The sequence below is a fragment of the Camelus ferus genome, chromosome 5, assembly GCF_009834535.1.
Source record: "Camelus ferus isolate YT-003-E chromosome 5, BCGSAC_Cfer_1.0, whole genome shotgun sequence".
NCBI classification, from domain to species: domain Eukaryota; kingdom Metazoa; phylum Chordata; class Mammalia; order Artiodactyla; family Camelidae; genus Camelus; species Camelus ferus.
In genome coordinates, this window is record NC_045700.1 from 32,649,226 (window position 1) to 32,667,353 (window position 18,128).

Genomic DNA, 18,128 nt, shown 5'->3' on the forward strand with positions numbered 1-18,128 from the left:
TTTTCCAAGTTACATCTTACTTTAGAGCCTACTGTTGTGATGTCTCTTGCATTCTCTTGTCCAGAGTGTCCAGAGTGGAAATAGGATGACTAGGTTTATTCCCATGTGGGATAAAGCCTGGGTAACTTTCTTTCCACCTTTATTGATTTATATCATTTACTGTATATTTACTATGTACCAAGCAGTACTCTAAGCACACTGTAAAAACCCATGTAAGCCCAGCTGTGGTCTGATTGACACCTGGTGTCAGGTGAGGGACCTGAGTGGGGAAAGGCCATTGTGTATGCACTAAGAGTCTTTTGGGGACACCTAAATTTTCTGAAATGCATGGTCAAAAGAGAGGAGACATGGTTGGTGTCAAATGACACCTGTTGTGTTCAGTGTGATAGGGCTGACCAGGTGATGGCTCTAAACTGGTTCCATACACTTTTATGCTTTGGGAGCCTCTGCTAACAAAGCAGGTCCTCAGGAAAGAGAAGAGGGTTTGGGAACAATGTGCAACGTTGTTTCAATCCCCTCCATTACTTCCTTGGAGAGCTGCAGTTTTCTCTCTCTTTGGCCCCATCTGCTAACCATGAGCCCCCACCCCGTGACACCTTGTCCCTTCTTGACCTGCCGCCATGTATTGCTCCAGCAAGCCTTCAGTTTTCAGAAATATTGAGGAAAGAAACAGTATTCAGTGGGCATTGAGCTATCTTAGTGAAAAGGGACAGGAGAAGGGGACCTGGAGATGTGCAGCAGAGACTGCTGGCAATTCATCTAATTCTGCCACACTTATTATGCCTGCGGGAAGGGTCTGGTCCCTATTGCTTGAAGTTCTCTTTAAAATAAAAGTTTAAAAAATGCTAAAAATCTCCTTAGGTTTTAGGTTGTTCCTTAGGTGTCAATTGTTGGGCAAAAGAAAGTCTCACTAAGCAGCCCTTCCTACTAGTGACAATTAAATAGAAAATTCTGTAAAAGGACAAAGGTTTAATTTACCAAAAATACAAAATATCTTGGATCAACTTGAAAAGAAATTTTAGGATCTATTTTAAGAGCATTACAACAATAATTGTGAGAAAAAAAAGTGGCATTTATTTATTCTTTAGATAAATGTTTATGTGACTGATTATTACGCAAAAGAAAATTTGAATGTCATTGCCCTCCATGAGAACAATCAATATTAAAAGGGTAAAACTTTGTTCAAATTGACCTCTAAAATTAATGCAGTTATAATCAAAAGACCAGTAGAACCAAAAAGGCACTTACATAATCAAGGAAATTTTGACAAACTACCTCGTCGTAGTGTGCAGGATCCCAAATGTATCCTATTTGATAGTTGGAAAAGAGGAGTAAGGACAAAATTAATATGTATGCATATGTATGGTTTTTTAAATTTAAAGCAGTCTTTTAAAAAATCTGTATCTAAGCTTTATTTTTGTATTATGACCTTTCTATGGTGAAAGCTGCAGAATCTTGAATTCTATTGAGAAGACAAATTGGAAATTTTCTAGAGTTGTTCCATATTTCTTGTAGGATATTGATTTCATAATAAGACAGTGATTCTGAGTCTCCTGGTTTACCCCCTTTTTTCATACAAAAAATCTTTTTTTTTTTTTTTTGAACACCGGCAGATCTTTCTGTTCTTACAGGCACAGGACAATACTGGGAGTTGATGTGGGCTTTACAAAAGTTTGTTTTGATTTATTTTGGTTCTCCCATAACCACGTGAAGAGACAGGAATATAGTTTGTCCACAATTTACTTTGCTATGTCATACAACAGATTGCCTGACACTATGACACAGTCAGTGGGTGAAGCTGGAAAGGGGGCAATAAAAGCTTCTCTCGGGATATTATAGATATCAACAGTAATCTTAACTAACATTTATGGAGCACGTCCTGTATGTCTCACAGATGTTAGTGCTTTTCCTTCAGTGTCTCCACTAATCTAGGCAGTATCCACAAGGTATTATTATTGTCATTCCTGTTTTCCAGATGCAGGAATTGATGTTAGTAAAGAATTGATATTAACTCGGGTTACACAGCAAGTGAATAGCTGGAAGTCACACTCCTAAACATTGTATTGGGTTGCTAAAGAGTTTCTTTGCTATGTTTAGTAGCTAGCAGGGGCTGCTGTCCCATGTTTTTTGTTTTGTTTTTTTTCAAGCCTACGTGTCCTCATTAATAACCAGCTGGCGGCCATGCCCCACTTTCTTCCCACCTGGCACAGTCGTCTTTTTCGAGTGCAAACCACAAGCCTCTACTTGAAGGGCAACTGGTAGGAACCCACAGCCCATGGCATCTCTTCTTGTTGACCATGTTATTCGCAGTCCTCTGAGATCTGCTCCTGGAGTCATGGATTCCTGTTTCTGAAATCACAGATCAGAGTCACCTTTCTGTTGTCAGATCCTTTCCACATTCTATTAGGATCCAAATTTAATTCATTTTATTCCCTCTTTCTTACATGTCCTTGCCTGCGTCACTGAATTCTGATGGACCAGGGCTTTAGACAGACATGCTACTTGGCCACTGGCAGAGACAAATTGCTTATTGTTTGGGATCAGTTTTATACTTTTCTCAGCAAAATACCAAATAGCTTGTATTTGGTGTTGACATCATCCAGTAATTTGAAACAAATTTCACTACAGAGATTGAAATACATCACTCTTGTTATTGATCTTATAAATTCAACTTTTTTGCCCTAAGGACAAAATGTTAAGAGTAGGGGAATGGGCTTAAGTTGCAAATTCTGATGGTGTCAGCCAACATTTTCCTCATCTATAAAGAAAAGACATTATAACCCGACTGCGTCAGAGATAAATGCATTGTCCCTATAATGTTGTGTTTCAAAATTGGTTTACATGCCCCAGGTAAATTGTCACAACTGGTTGCTTTACAAAATGTGTATATTAATCAACTGGTTGTACTGTCTGCATATTTGCCACTCACTGCACAATAACCACATTGCTCTTTAACTAAACAGTGTCCCCAAATCTAGTCTTGACACTTTTTCTCCTCAAAACTTCCTCAAAATTCTATCAAGATTATCACCTGATACACATTTTTTTCCTAACGATGCAGCTTTTCCTTTAAAACTAAATTCAGTGATTTCTCTTGGTTTTTACTTAACAGTGTGACTTTTGACATAGATGACATAGCTCCATTCCCAGGGGACACATGTCATTTTATGAGTTACTAGCCAAGCTTTCACATATATCATGCTTAGTACAATGTATAGATATAATAATAGTACATAGTCCTGGTGAATTTGTAGAGTAAAAAATAAAGTATGTTAAGGAAATCACTCAATATATTAGGTTGATAAAATTGTATTTGCTCATTTTTCAGTCTTTTTCTTTTATAATTATCTCAGTAGAAATGTCTTCCAAGGTCTTTAGGTAAAAATATATAATCCGTGATGTTATGTGCATTGTAGTGAAAGGTGACCATCCAGGAACATTTTAAGATCTTTGTTAAATCCTAGGAACACAGTGGTAACAAAAGGATTTATTGTAAGCGAGGCAATTTAACAAAATACTTTTAGAGCCAGAAAGCAATTCTTGAAAAGATCACAGCCATAAATAGGTGAGACAGTTAAAGCAGGCACCGTGACTTACAGCGAAGCAAGGCTGCTGTATTTATGGTGTGTTGAACGTGCAGAAGTAGCTGCTGCGCACCACCCCCCCCAGACCGCCCCGAGTTAGGAAGATCGGAGAGCAGAGTTGCCTCATTTGTTTGAATTCTTTTCAATATAAACATTTGCTTTAAAACCGTATTTCCATATAATTATTTTTCTGTATCTTTTTTTTTTTTTTACTCCTTAAGTAGTTCTTTGCGCTTCTTTAATATATGTTTTGAATTTAACTCTGTCCTAAAAAGGTGAACATACGTAGTTATTAATTCTGCTATGGAGAATACTCAGGAACTTAAAAAACCTCCACAGCTAATTCTGTTCCAAAGATCTGTGCTCATAATTGATAATAGCAAATACATTCTACCATGCTATATTCAGTTCTTTACATCCTGTTTTTGCTCTCTAAAACTGCATTAGACATGAATATTGATTGTAGAGTCAGCTTTCAACAGTGTCCTCTTTGTAATTTATTTATAGGTTTATTACACATGCCCTTGTTCACCAGAAAGAATCAATGCTGAATAGATGGAAAATGTGTGAGTCAACCCAGCGCTGACCTCGTGTGTACTTAAACATAGGCACTGCATGCATTTTGACTGGGGATGGATCCCCTTCCTTATACCCTGTATCTCCTTCCTTCAGTCGTGAGGCCCACACAAGCAGCCCCTCTGACTCCGTTTCTAACATTCATTGTCCCACGCTGTGCTCTGCAGTCACACTGAACTCCCTACTGTTGTTCGGACTCGCCAACTTCATACTAACCCTAGGGCCTTTGCATTTATGGTCCTTTTGCTGAAACCCTGTTCTGCCAGATATTCTCACAGTTTCATTTGCTCACTTTATTCACACATCTGCCCATCAGGGAGGTGTCTCTTCACATCCAGTATTTGGATGGGTGCTTATCATTGCCTTGCATGATGTTATTCGATTATTTGTTTATCTTTTGTCTCTCTTCCCAATAGAATGTTTATTTCATGAGGGTGTTCCTTTGTCTGGCATCTAGTAAATTCTCAAAGTTATTTATAATTGAGATAATGAAAGAATCCTTTATGGGAAATTCAGAATATTTTTTAATGTAAAAGAGTAAATTAGTTAACATGAATCAAACAGAAGTCCCTTTCAAAAGGTATAGTGAGTAAAAATTCCTATACATAATACTGTGTGAAAGGGAATATTTATTGTTGGGACTTGATCAAGGTTTGTAAAAAGTTGTACTTTTTAAAAATAGTTTTCACTGATTAAAAAGAAATAAAATCATATTTTTTTTGGCTTTGACTTGTTTTTAACTTTTCCCTTCATGTGTGTTACATTTTGGAGCTTGCTATCTATTTCTAAATAGATATAGATACAAATATAGATTCATATAAGTATATCTAAATCTCTATCTATCTAGCTAGCTAGCTAGCTAGCTAGCTATCTCATACCACGTGGTGTGTAGATAAATGAATTCCCTAAGCCAAAAGAGGTCATATTCTAGTTGCGGGAAAAAAAAAGGCACATCCACAAATATTATTAAAGGTATGTGAACTGTTGAGAACGTAAAAGCACTAACAATTGACTATAATAAGTGATAGGTGTGTTATTTAATAAACATAAATAATTACATACTGGTTGATGTTATCTGCAGTATTCTTTATAACTGGATTCTAAAGTAGTAGAAAATTATGAATACATCAGCAAATTTTATAATAAATAACTTTAAGCATTAAACTTTCAACTTACGGAAGCCTTGGAAAACAAATTTCCATGGGATGACATTTCCATGTAAGTGTGAATAATTCTGTAGATATATTCTAAAGTATGGATGTAAAGTGTAGTTCAGAGTCAGCCCTTTTCTCCTACTGCAATTTCTCATTGACCTTTACTTTAGTCACTAATAATAGTTTCATATATGAAAGATAAAGCCTTGTGAGAGATTTTAAACAGGTCGGGACTTTGTTTTTGTTCATTTGGCTCTGAAGCGTTATGTCCTATTCATGCAGGTCCTCAGTTATAAAAGGGCAGGAAACAGGACAATGCTACACCATTTTAGTGCATTAATTGCATTCAAGATGCAATCTTTTTCTTCCCCCAGATAATAAGAACTCATGTTTGGTTTTCTTCCCATTCATTTCATATCCCCTTTTCATTCTAATAATAACCTGCAATCTGCAGCCTTAATCATGATAAGCAGTCTCAAATCACTTTATCTCATCACAGTGTTGGATAAACACTTCTGATTTAAATTTCAATAATTCTGCATTAATGGTGCTGATATGAGCCTTCGATGTCTGGTGGAAATTCTGCACAGGGATTGCTTAGTAATTATTGGTTTCATTGAGGTTTATGTTAGAGCTGTAGTTAGTGTAGTGCCAGCCCCAGAGAGCAAGCCAGGCCAAGCTTGCATGAGCACTGCTGTTCACCTATTAAATATGTCATACAGAATGAAATTGAAGTCTCTCTCTTGGGTGACCAAACTGTCTAAAAATCTTATAGGATTTTAGAATTATAGACATTTAAAGATGAGACAGCTCTATTAAATTATCTAATCAACCTCCCACCCACATCTTTCTCTTGAGGGACTGTTCTCTTAATGCCATTTGTTATTATTTTGTCTAGTCTATTTGAAATGACTTGGTCCATAAGATTTCTGTACTTCCCCCAGGAGAACTTTTCCCGCTCTAATAGATTTCATTGTTGGGAAGTGCTTCCTAGTTGCTGAATCCTTCCCCTTTAATTTCATGGTATTTTATTCTAACCTTTGTTTTACTGTCTGTTTCTGTACTTTCTATACAGCCCACATCTCAGATAAGTTTTACATTTATTCAATTGGGATTCAAAACATGGGCAACAAGAAAACTTATAAAAGGTCAAAAATCTTGGTTAACCAAAGTCATATTCATCCATCAACTAAGAAATTCTCTTATTTCACATGCCTGTTAGAGACTGATAATCATTTTTATATAATTGTCTCATCTCATCCTCCATGTTTCTATGTTAAAACCCTGATCCATACTTGATCGAAATTCAGAGATGTTTGTCCTCTCACCCATGCTGGTGGAGGGAGACTTAGAACAAATATTCCATTGACATGTGCTGCAGACAGAATTGTGACCCCCTAAATTCATTTATTGAAGCCTTAAACCCAGGGTGACTATATTTGGAGATAGGGTCTTTAAGAGGTGAAAAGGTGAAATGAGGTCATAAGGGTGGGGCCCTAATCCAATAGGATTGGTGGCTTCATAAGAAGAGGAAGAGAGACATTCTCTCTCTCCCTCCCTCTCTCTCTCTCTGTACTTGCAGAGGAAAGGCCGTGTGAGAAGATGGCTGACCACAAGCCAGGAAGAGAACTCTCTCCAGGAACTGAATCAGCTGGTGTCTTGATCTAGGACTTCCAGCCTTCAGAATTTTGAAAAAATAAATTTCCCTTGTTTAAGTGACCCAGTTTCGAAGTATTTTGTCATGGCAGCCCAACAAAACATGACTGATGCATCTGATATTTTTGTTTGTTTTCGTGGAAGTCGATAGAGTGCAATAGAAATCTCATAGCACTTAATGCTTTAATTGTAAAAGCTTTTCTTTATTAGCTTATGAGATTCTCCTGCAGGCCTCAGAGTAGGCACAGAGGTTGCTAGGAAGCCCTTGCAACAGCAGGTCATGAAGCTTTTGTTACACTCAGCAGCATATAGCCAGAGAATGATGTAGACAGGGGCTAGGAACAAGTCTACAACTCTTTTCTGGTTGCATGACCAAGGGAAATTTATGGCTTATAAACTTTTTAGCAGCTTTTTATTGTTAAAGCTTGCAAACAAACTCAGATATGGAAAGTATGTTATAAAGACCTCCTCCTGTATACCCATCCCCAGATTAAACCATTATCAATGGAAACTAATCAATGCTTAATTTTCTTTTTTTTTTTTTCCCTCTATAATTTTTAAGTCCAATCCTTGGCATCATGATATTTATCACTAAATACTTCTAAATTTGTTTTTTTTTCCCAAAATAAGTTGTTCCTCTGCATCCATAATACCATTATCATGCCTACAAAACTAAGTATATCTAATACTGAATTCATATTTGAATTTCCTAGATTTTTTTTAAATGACACTTTGTGATTGGTATGTTCAAATTGAGAACCAAATATGCTGTGCACTTTGAATTTGCCTTGTCTCTCTTTTTTAACTTTCAAATTTGAAACAATTTTAGAGTTATTGAAACACTGCAAAATACAGAAAGTTGCAGGATAGCTTTCACTCACCTTCCCCTAATGTTACCATCTTAAATAACCATAGTACAATGATTCAGAGGAAGAAATTGGCACTGGTGTAATATTATTAACTAAACTATACACTTTATTTAGATTTTACCACTTTTTTCACCAGTGTCTTTTTTCTCCCCTAGGATCCAAAGGATCGCTCGCTGTATATACAAGCCAATCCCCATGCTTCCCTCTATCAACTAATCAAAGAAACCAAAACAATCAATGGGCAGAATGTCCTGCATTCTAAACTTGTCTGACTGTTTCTTCATGATCAAATTGAATATGTACCTGCATCTAGTATATTTCCTGAGAATTGGAAGTTAGAGCAAAAAACATAATTCAATTTAGGTTTATCTTTTTAACAAAAATATTTTGAAGCTAACGCTGGGTACTTAATGTCGTGTCACATCAGGGCACACATAATATCCACTTGTCCTACTTTAGTGATGGAGACAGGTTGGGAATGCAGGTCCCAGCCAGGTTATTCTCTTGTAAATTTCCCTGTCAACTTTTCTCATAATTTTAGTATCTGTTGGTGATCATTGCCTGAATCATTATTTCATTTGGGGTTGCAGAATGGTGGTGATTTTCTGATTTTATTGTCTGTTTTTATAATTTATTATCTGGAATACTGTAAAGACAAATTTGCCTTTAACAACTAGAATTTTTCAGTTACCTTGTACATTTGATCGGCTAGAGCTGCCAAAACAAATTACCACCTACCGAGTGGCTTAAAAACACTCTTAAGAATTTATTTGTCACAGTTCTGGAGGCTGCAAGGCCAAGATCTGCGTGTCAGCAGGTTTGGTTTCTCCTGAGCTGTGCCTCCTTGGCTTGCAAAAGACTCTCTTTTGTGTCCTCACGTGGCCTTTTCTCTGTGCTCCTGCAGCCCTGGTTTCTCTTTCTCTTCTTGTAAGAAATCAGTCACATTGGCTTAGAGCCCCACACTGATGACCTCATTTGACCTTTGTTACTCCTTTAAAAGCCCTGTCTCCAAACAGGCACATTCTTAGGTTCAGAGGTTAGGGCTTCAGTATGTGAATATTGAGTGGACACAATTCGGTCCAAGCACCTTGAGTTTTAATTTTTGCATTTCATTACCAATTTTTATAGTAAAATGTTGATACTCCAGCTACCCCCAGTGAAAGAAGGGATTCTATTTTTCCTCTTTTGTTTGAACACTTTGTTTCTCTTTATAGCGATAGCTGTATTTATGTCTATATCCCTTTCTGTAGAAAGATGTTTTGCAGTGTCATTATGAGCTCATGGATTTTTGTACATTCAGGGTTTTTATTAATTGTACTCATTATTCTTTTTCATGCTGAGCCCCTCCCCCCCACCTCTTACCAGTACTAGCTCAGTCAGGGTGGTTCCTGTGTCTCTTTTACACAATCCAGTTAGATTTTGAGTTTTCTTGTTTTTCAGCACAAGAAGTCAGAGTCTCATCAGAGCATTTTTTTGTCCTAGACCTGGAATGAGCCAATTCTTCAAAAAGCCAGGGATCTTTTTTTGTGGGTGAAAATGATATTGAGAATCATAGCCTGGACATACGAGTCAAAAACATGGACACTGTTTCCTTGAAGTGTATATTTTTGTGGATAGACTACAAGGCAGTTGACTATTAGAAAATAATCTACTGTAAAGATTTAGAGGTTGAAAATATGTTTTTAACATTTTTTATTGATTTATAATCATTTTACAATGCTGTGTCAAATTCCAGTGTAGAGCACAATTTTTCAGTTATACATGAAAATATATATACTCATTGTCACATTTTTTTCTCTGTGAGCTTGAAAATATTTTAAAAAAATATTTTCTGATATCCCTTCAAAATCAAGTTATCTACAAATCATTTTGCTGCAGCGTAATTTAAATAAAATTTCATCAGTTATGTCTTGCACCTTGCTAGGGATGGCTTTCTAATTTCAAGAAAGCAAAACCTACCTCCAAAGCTTAAGTCAATGGATGGAAATGCTAGCGGCAAGACCTTTCCAAGAAAGAAAAAGAGAATGCGCTACTTTTTCCAAATAAATGAGCATCTGTCTGGCAGCAGAACGACACCAAAGACTGCAGAAATGCTACTTTCTTACTTTTGGACTTGGAATACCTCAGCATGCACTGTTACTGCTCACTGCCTACAGTCTACTTGTCACACTTAATGGCGTTCTTCACAAAAACATTAAACACCAGGTGCAGTGTAATATTTTTCTGACTCCAGTATTTAGGCTTGGAGTATGATCTCCACAGATGTTTACAAATGAAACTGAGTAGGTTTTCAAATGTCTGAGGTGGATAAGTCATATATAAATGATCAGTTACTTTTTAAAATATGTGAAATTAAAAGTACAGTATTAAAGGCGGTATCCATAGTGCTTTCAACTCCATCTCAGCACCTTATCATTATCTTGAACCACTGGGACATTTCAGTAGTGCTGGCTGACCTATGACAGCAGTTAAATATATTTTATTCAGTTTCTGTCATTGGCAAAATGAAATAGTGAGTGTGGCATATTCTAGAGGAATTGGACCCGAGACATTCTCCATTCATTATTATCCAGAAAATCGGTCTCTTTCCATTTCCCCTTGCTTCATTGACAAGGATGGACTGTAACCAGCTTAGCCACTGTAGTTGAAACTTTATGTAGCCCATTTCTGAACATTGTGCTGTAATAATGTACACTGTGTTTGCATGGAAACAGAATATGCCTATTAGATTACAAAAGTAAGGCTCTCATTGCCCCAAGTAAATGAATCATTATTTTAACTAATATACTAACAAAATATTGATAAAACTATATTTTAAAGAAATACATGATACCATTATACCCATTTTTGACATGTTGTAACTTTAACAGATGATTCTAATAATTTATGTTGCAAAATAATATTCATACAGCACTAGCAAAAATTAAAGTGTAAAATCATATATATGCAACATTGTGTTGGCTTTTATCCACTTACTGTGTCCACTAATGTAACTTTCTGAATAATAATTGGAAGATAAAAAGACAGTGATTCAACAAGAACAGTTAATGTTGATATAGAATTAGAAGATGGAAGGGAGGAAAAAAAAAAAAAAACCAAAGGTCATGGTAAAGAGGACTGAAGTACCATAGAAACTTCCCATATCTAGTCAATGAACCAAGTCCAGTGATAATTCATGGTTTTATTTATTCAATCTTTTTTGCCTCAATCAACAAATATTTCTCCAGCACCTAACATATGATAATCTCATAAATCTTAATGCTGTATTATCTCTCATGTAATCTTCTGTCTCTAATCTTACTGCCTTCATTAAACTTTGAATATATCATATCCATTGCTGGTCTTATATTGCCCTTTTCAACCATGTTTTCCGTGTATTTCAAGCTCAGTTCATATGTCTCTCTTCTTGAATGGTGTTTCTGATCTCACCACAGGGACCAACAATAATTACTTCCTTTCCTGTTATCTGAATATTTATACATACATTCCTTGCTTTATTCTTATCACTTTTTTTGTGAAGTATTTGTTTATAATTTTGCTTCTATATAAGGTTATCTCCATTGAATCAGGGGTTTTGTGTTATTTATTCATCTCTAGTCTTACGACTTTTTAGTATTTGGCACAAAGGAAGTGCTCATGTAACTGCTGAATGAATGAGTGTATCTTTGAAGAGCTGCCACCTTCTTGAAGTACAACCTGTTGGTGTGCAGTATTTGGCTTATTTGCTTTGGTTTTAAAGAGACATGAATTTGAGGAAAGTCTATTTGGGCTTAAATGATCTTATACTTGAGACTATATTGTTGTAATATTATTTTTATTAATATTTATTTCTTGATACACTCATGCTAGTCTCCTTAAATGTTAAATATCAGCCCTTCATTTTTAACAAAGATTTGAGTGTTTAAATGTAATAGACATTAAAGTCACACTGCACTGGATTTTAGTCCTTTCAAAGTTATTAAAAAGTCAAATGTTCGTTGTGAAATAAAACCAGTAAGAAATATATAAGAAACTTAAGATACACCTCTTGCTTACACTGGTATTCTATTTAGAAAAATGTAAAGACATTTAAAAAATGGGGATAAGGAAACCGTGTTTTTTAAATCATATGACACAGACCATAAATATACATTTTTACGTATAGAAACCAGAAAGCAGAATCCAGCCTCAAGAAAACCAGATAAGGGATTGTGAACTAGAAAGTGGCTTATATCAGAAATAGATTTATTGTTAACCTTGCAGGGGATGCAGGCGGAAGCAACTACTGTAAACTAATGACTACAAAAATGTCTTCTCGAAAGGGCTGTAGTTAAACCATATATGAAGCCCCTTTAAGGGAAAGTAGTTATGGGGTTATTTGGTGCTAGCAGCCCTGTAATCAAACAAATCTGAAAGGGAAGTGATCACTTGCTAGGTCTGTGACACACTTAAAATTCTTCAATACGTATGTGATTCTCTTAAAGTTCAGTCTGCTTAGTATGGCTTCACGGCCTGCTCTGACCAGGTCGCTACCTACTTATTCTTCTTTTAGTAGTTTATGTTTTGTTCAGAACTGTTTTTTCTCAATATACTCAGAGTGTCTTCTGGCTTCCCCTTTGGGCAGTCTAGTTTTCAGAGCTCTTGGCCTGAACAGTCTTCCTCCTAATTTACCCTTTCATTATCATTCCTCTGTGCACTGAGACCTCCTCACTTTCCCTGACCTGGGTGGATGCATCAGCTTTGAGTTTCAGAAGTGCCTGGATCGATGTTATCACATTTCATTGAAACGTTGTGTTTAGAAATCTATTCTTTGCGAGACTCTTATGTAAACCAGATTGGGGATCAAACCTGTTTTATTTGTCAATTTATATTCAGTGCCTAGTACAACGCTCAATACCTAAATGCTTGAGTGACTGTATTAATGACATAACTGGAATAGCTAGAGAAATGTTAAAGAGTAAGTAGCAATTTTGAGGAGTTGGTCTTAGAAATGAAGACTCGGGGCCCCAAGGATCCATGCAAGATGTTTCATTAGCCATCACTTATTACAAACAACTTAATTGTACACTAGTAGAAAATTGTACCGTTGTACAAAACACTTGACCAAGAATACAGGGCTGGGATAAAAATTTTAATCAAAGATCAGTGGTCAAAGATCAAAAATTTTAGTCAAAGATCAGTGGTAAAATTACCTAACATGAACTCACCCACCAATTTTTTTTTGTTGAAAAAGTCCTCAGCAATACTTCTCTCCTATTTTTTGGCCTTCTAGGATAGGCATAGTACATATTTATTTAACTTAGAGGGGAGAGTGAGAGAGAGAGATAGAGGCTGATTGAGGCTCTGGCTCCCTTCGCCATGTCATCCTTGGTCATTCAGCTACTCAAGATTCATGAATTATTTATTGAGGGCCAAATATGCAACTAGATTTAACTAATCATTAGAAAAGGCTCAAATGAATAAGGAATAGTCTTTGCCCAATGGGATATGTGTAATGTCCATAAAGACTAGTTCAGAGGACATAGCATTTGACCAACACCAGATTTTTTCCTAAAATATTATGGCATCTGAAGATTTTCAGATACTTATAAAGTATTTAAAGAGTTTTATTTAATCCCTATGTTATTTTATTTTTATTTACATTCAAGAGAATTTGGTGAAGATATTAATAATTTACAGTGTCAATGTATGGAATTTTGCTAATTTAATATGGAAAAAACTTTCCCACATAGATTAAAAAAAGCTCTTTCCACATCGGTAATTTTAGAATTGTCACTAAAATTTGCTTTTCAGACATAATAAGCTAATTTTATGCTAACTGAGAAATAGATACGTTTGGATACTTTAAACAGTTGTTTCTCTTTGACAAGAGCACTCCAATAATCAGGGTATTTAGATTGAATATTGTGAGTTCGGGCAACACAACTTGCTCCAAAATGCTGCACAGTGAATCCAGAGATAATCAATTCTGTTATGCATATTTTGGCTGGATGTTTTATTTTTCGGACAAACCTACCTGTATATATTTATATATATGTGTAAATGTGTGTTTGTTTAGGCAGATATTTTCCTGCAATTTCACTTTGATTTAAAGCAGGCACATTTCATGTAACAGAATTTCAAATACAGTAATTTTGCATATATTTGTAGTTACTGCTCAGAAACAGTGTATACAGCATTTAGGGGCCTCTGGTCATCTTTTACAGTTTCATTTTCAAGAACAGGTTGGAGCATGTAAATCTCCACTCCTTTTATATATCTTGTGTATCTGAGCCTCCAAGATCCCCCTTAACCTTTCTTATTGGTACATTCTGTTCTCTTAAGATGACAACCTTTTCCCAAATCAAATCCTTCATTGCTTCCAATGTAATAAACCTGCCTTTATTTCCTATTCTGAGAGTGTCACATAAGCATATCTTTTAATGAATTTATACCCTCCTTGATTTGCTGAGAAAAACCTAGCTCCTGCAAGCAAGGTGTTCTAGGCATAAGCTTTTATTTGGCTTCTTAGTTTTTTGGCTAGCCACCCTTTTTTTTTTAATACTTCAATCAAAAAAATTCTCAAAAGGACCCCTCACTCTTTTTGACTTGTGTATTGATAAAATCTATCACTGTTCTGTGTTTTGCTGCTCTAGTCCAGAAATTCCCTTAAGACTTCTGAAAGGTGATATTTTTCCTAAAGCAGCTCAACAGATAGTCTACTAAATAGGTTGCCTCATGTTGAGAGACTCTCTCTGCTTGGCAAGTATGAAGAGACTATTGCCTCTTTCCAGTGATGACCCCTGCTTGAGATATAATTTATAGCAGGCTCAAAACCTCTAGGAGTCTTACAAGCTAGTGATATTTAGAGGATACAGGATCAATGAGGAGGAGCAAACAAATTGAAGACAGATGTGTATAGAAGCTTTCTATACATGCTCAGAAAATTACTGCTTTTATTTAAACATGTGCATTTAAAAAATTTACCGTTTGATTAGGTTTTTGCTATAGATGTATATCTATGTCTAATATATTCCAATCTGGTATATTTTAACAGGCATTTATAAATATAAACACATTTATAAGCTATACAGTTTGTCATAAACATAATAGAAAATTTTGTTCTCTAATGTTGCTGCTAATGAGTCTAATAATCAGATTCTGGAGAGAACAATATATTTTCTGTAACTAATTCAGATTTTAGCAAATAAAAGCAGATACTATCAGAAGACTAACAGTATTTTAGTATCTTATATTTTACATGTTATATGTAACATCAATATGCATAATATTCAGTTATTTATAGAATAGAGTATACATGTGAACACTAACGTGTAATATGTTAGTATAGTCTAATAATATGTTAGATTCAAGGACATATATTTGAGTGCACTTCTATGCTCTATTACTTTCATATTAAATAGATGACATGAGTTTAACATTTACATTCTGGTTAGGCTAAAATTAAGTCCTAGAAGATTAAATAAATGACCAGAACCCAATGACTAAATTTTCAAAATTACTGCTACTTCTCTGCTAGCATATACATTTAAAAAAATTTAAAGCATGCTTTTCACATGATCACCGGATGGGTAGGTTTCACTGACAAGAGCCAGTGTTTGAAAAGCACATACACTAGAACCTCGGGAAACCTACCCAAATATTTTAAATCGGTGACAAAATATTTAGGCAACTTAATAATGGAGCTTCCAGTGAACTCCGCCCTGTCCACCTCCCACGTGCAAAGACAACCAAGGCGGGGTAGATTCTCAAATGCTGGGAGAAAGAAAGGTTGAGTTAAAAGTTTCTAATATGTTTAAGATGATGAGTTTGCTGGGTCGGGGAGGAGTGTTGGCGTTTCTGGGTGATGATTTGGGAAGACTGGTCAGAGAATTTGAAGTAATCAGTGGATTTAGCACAAGTAGTTCTGAGTAATGTCAACATGGAATGACAATGGGAACGGCAGTTCAGATGGACTCCGGGCTCAGTTAAAGCAGAGCTACCCTGTTCTAACATGCATCACGAGGTTAGGACATAGGTTCCCACCCACGCTGCTCCCTTGAATGGTGCTGCCTCTGGCAGAGGTGGGAACTCTCTTGTTTATCTCTCTTGTCCATGTCTTTGGATGTGTAAAACTGTGTATCCTCTCAAAATCAAGAACGTTTACTCTCTATTGCTAGATAAATAGATTTAGAGGTAAAATACTTAGAGTTTTTCAAACAAAAGTCAGTAAAAAGTAGAATGTACTTAACCAAGTAACTACATCAAAAATGTGTTATGCCAGCTATGCTGTCTTAGGTATAATAGATTTTATATAATATTTAGGTCTAAAGTAATAAAGCTTTAAAAACCCTCCATTTTATGGTACCATATCAGTCACCATACCATCCTGGTTCTGTTACTTCACTCCTTGCCCTCGTTCAACAAAGGCTGAAAGTAGTTGATTGGGCCTTGGAAGAGGCATACCAAGGTTTGAAACCCAAAGATTATTTTTAAATGGCAGTAGAGAAAGAAACAGATCGCTGTTTCCTTCACAGATTCTAGTAACAACCAGAACTGTTAATTAAAATAAGAGGTAACTCAGAATGTAACTAAACCTATACTGAGAATGAGATTAATCTGGGTGACTTAGACAAGCTCCCAGCTCTCTTCATTTTAAAGCAAGGATTTAGACTGTGTTCAAATTAGGTGGTCATTGAACTCACATCCCCATTTCACTTTTCTAGTGTTGACATCATCTATAAATCCAATTGTGTTCTAGGTAAGTCTGACACCTCTATAGAGTCTGGCGCTCCTGTACCTCAGTTTCCCTCTTTGATACAAGTTAGTGTTTTAGATTATATTTCCTAAGGCCTGTCCAACTCAAATTATTCTGAGTTTCTTTAATTGAACTATTCAGGCTAATAAGATTATTCAGCTTACAAGAGATGTAATTCTTTGTCTGAGCTCTTAATAAAGTACATTTTCTCTGTCTATTTTGCTCTCATATTCCTGGAAAAGAAGCAGTGAATCGTGGCTGTATTCCAACAGATTTCTATTGATTATAGAAAAGTTAATGGCTTCCATCAAAACTATATTTTAGCATCACCAAACCACTGTAAGATAATTGATACCTGTTGGTTCAGAAAGGCGCCTTGGAAAAACAACTGCATTAAGATGCACATCATGTATTTCAAATGCAATGTATTTAATCTGATTAGTTGGCTGAGACCCAGCCGGTTCTCTGTCAGCAGATCAAGAGTAAAACAAAGAAGCTATAATTAATGAAATTAATGCCAGATATAGAAACTTGAGATCTGAGGTGACATTTCGGTCATAACATTTCCTTTGAGCTTAGCAGAATGGAGAGACAGTTTAGTTGGAAGTAATTGTTCTTAGTTTAATGGCACATGATTAGATGAGTATGGTTATTTTTCTCATGCTACTGGCTGTTAGGACTATAAGTTGGCAGGCATGACGGTACAAAACTGTCAGACAAATTTAATCAGAAAGTTCAGAAAATAAAAGGGTATGATATAATTTACTATTTTTATCTTCCCTTTCTTATGAGGAGTACAAGTAAAATTTATGGCAAGTCCATCCATCTTCTTCATTCTAACAATATGAAATTGTCATGCTCCAGTGTGTCTCACCTTCTAAATACAATGAGTTTTCAAGTCGTGTTAAATTTGCCTCCTAAATATCTTTTCCATCTATCTCCACAGCCATTGTCTTTTACTACAGCTTCCAAACTGGTCTACCTGCTTTAGTCTTGCCCTGATCAGATATTTCCTCCACAGAGCAGTCATGGTGATTTCTACAAAATGCTATCAGACTGTATCACAACCTTTGATAAAACACATCAATTACCCCCCCCACTGAGTGGAGTAAAACATTTTTTTAGGTGATACGTACAATTTCCCTTCAATATACAACACCGATGCTCCTTATCAGATAGATGTTTTCCAGCATTCTAAGGAAATGAAAAAGTTTAACCTTTCACTATAGGAATAGTTTTGTGTATAATAAGAACTTGGTCCCTGAAAGTAAATGTTAAAATATAATAACAATGGTTATACTAAGAAGAGCCGTCATTTATTGAGTTCTCCATGAAATCAAAGAATGGAAATTGTAAGGAAGAGTCCTTAGGACAATTGCCAGATTCTGTGGAGGGCTGTTTTCTGAACTAGCCTCAGGGTGGGGAAGCATGATGTCAGATTAAGAACAGTGGTCAAGTGGCAATTTGTATGGATAAGATATGTACCGGATGTGAAATAGAGAATGCCAATAAAAAGTATGCAGAATGTGTAATCTCCTTCCAAAGTTAATAAGTATTAAGAATGGATAAATTA

At 35.8% G+C, this 18,128-nt stretch overlaps 1 protein-coding gene across 5 annotated transcripts in view; it reads left to right on the forward strand.

Annotated features, from left to right (window-relative positions):
- The window catches only part of KCNJ3 (potassium inwardly rectifying channel subfamily J member 3), a 123,680-nt gene that overhangs the window by 87,868 nt on the left and 17,684 nt on the right, over window positions 1-18,128 (forward strand). Inside the window, exons 3-4 of one of the 5 annotated variants that reach the window (XM_032479459.1) lie at window positions 4,092-4,150; window positions 6,897-7,021. The exons of 2 other annotated variants lie outside the window; for them this stretch is intronic. In XM_032479459.1, coding sequence (XP_032335350.1) covers window positions 4,092-4,135 — 44 coding nt within the window. In that variant the 3' untranslated portion in view covers window positions 4,136-4,150; window positions 6,897-7,021. Of the gene's footprint in view, window positions 1-4,091; window positions 4,879-6,896; window positions 7,657-18,128 lie in introns of those variants that run through there. 2 more of the 5 variants (XM_032479457.1, XM_032479458.1) reach the window with 2 other exon arrangements.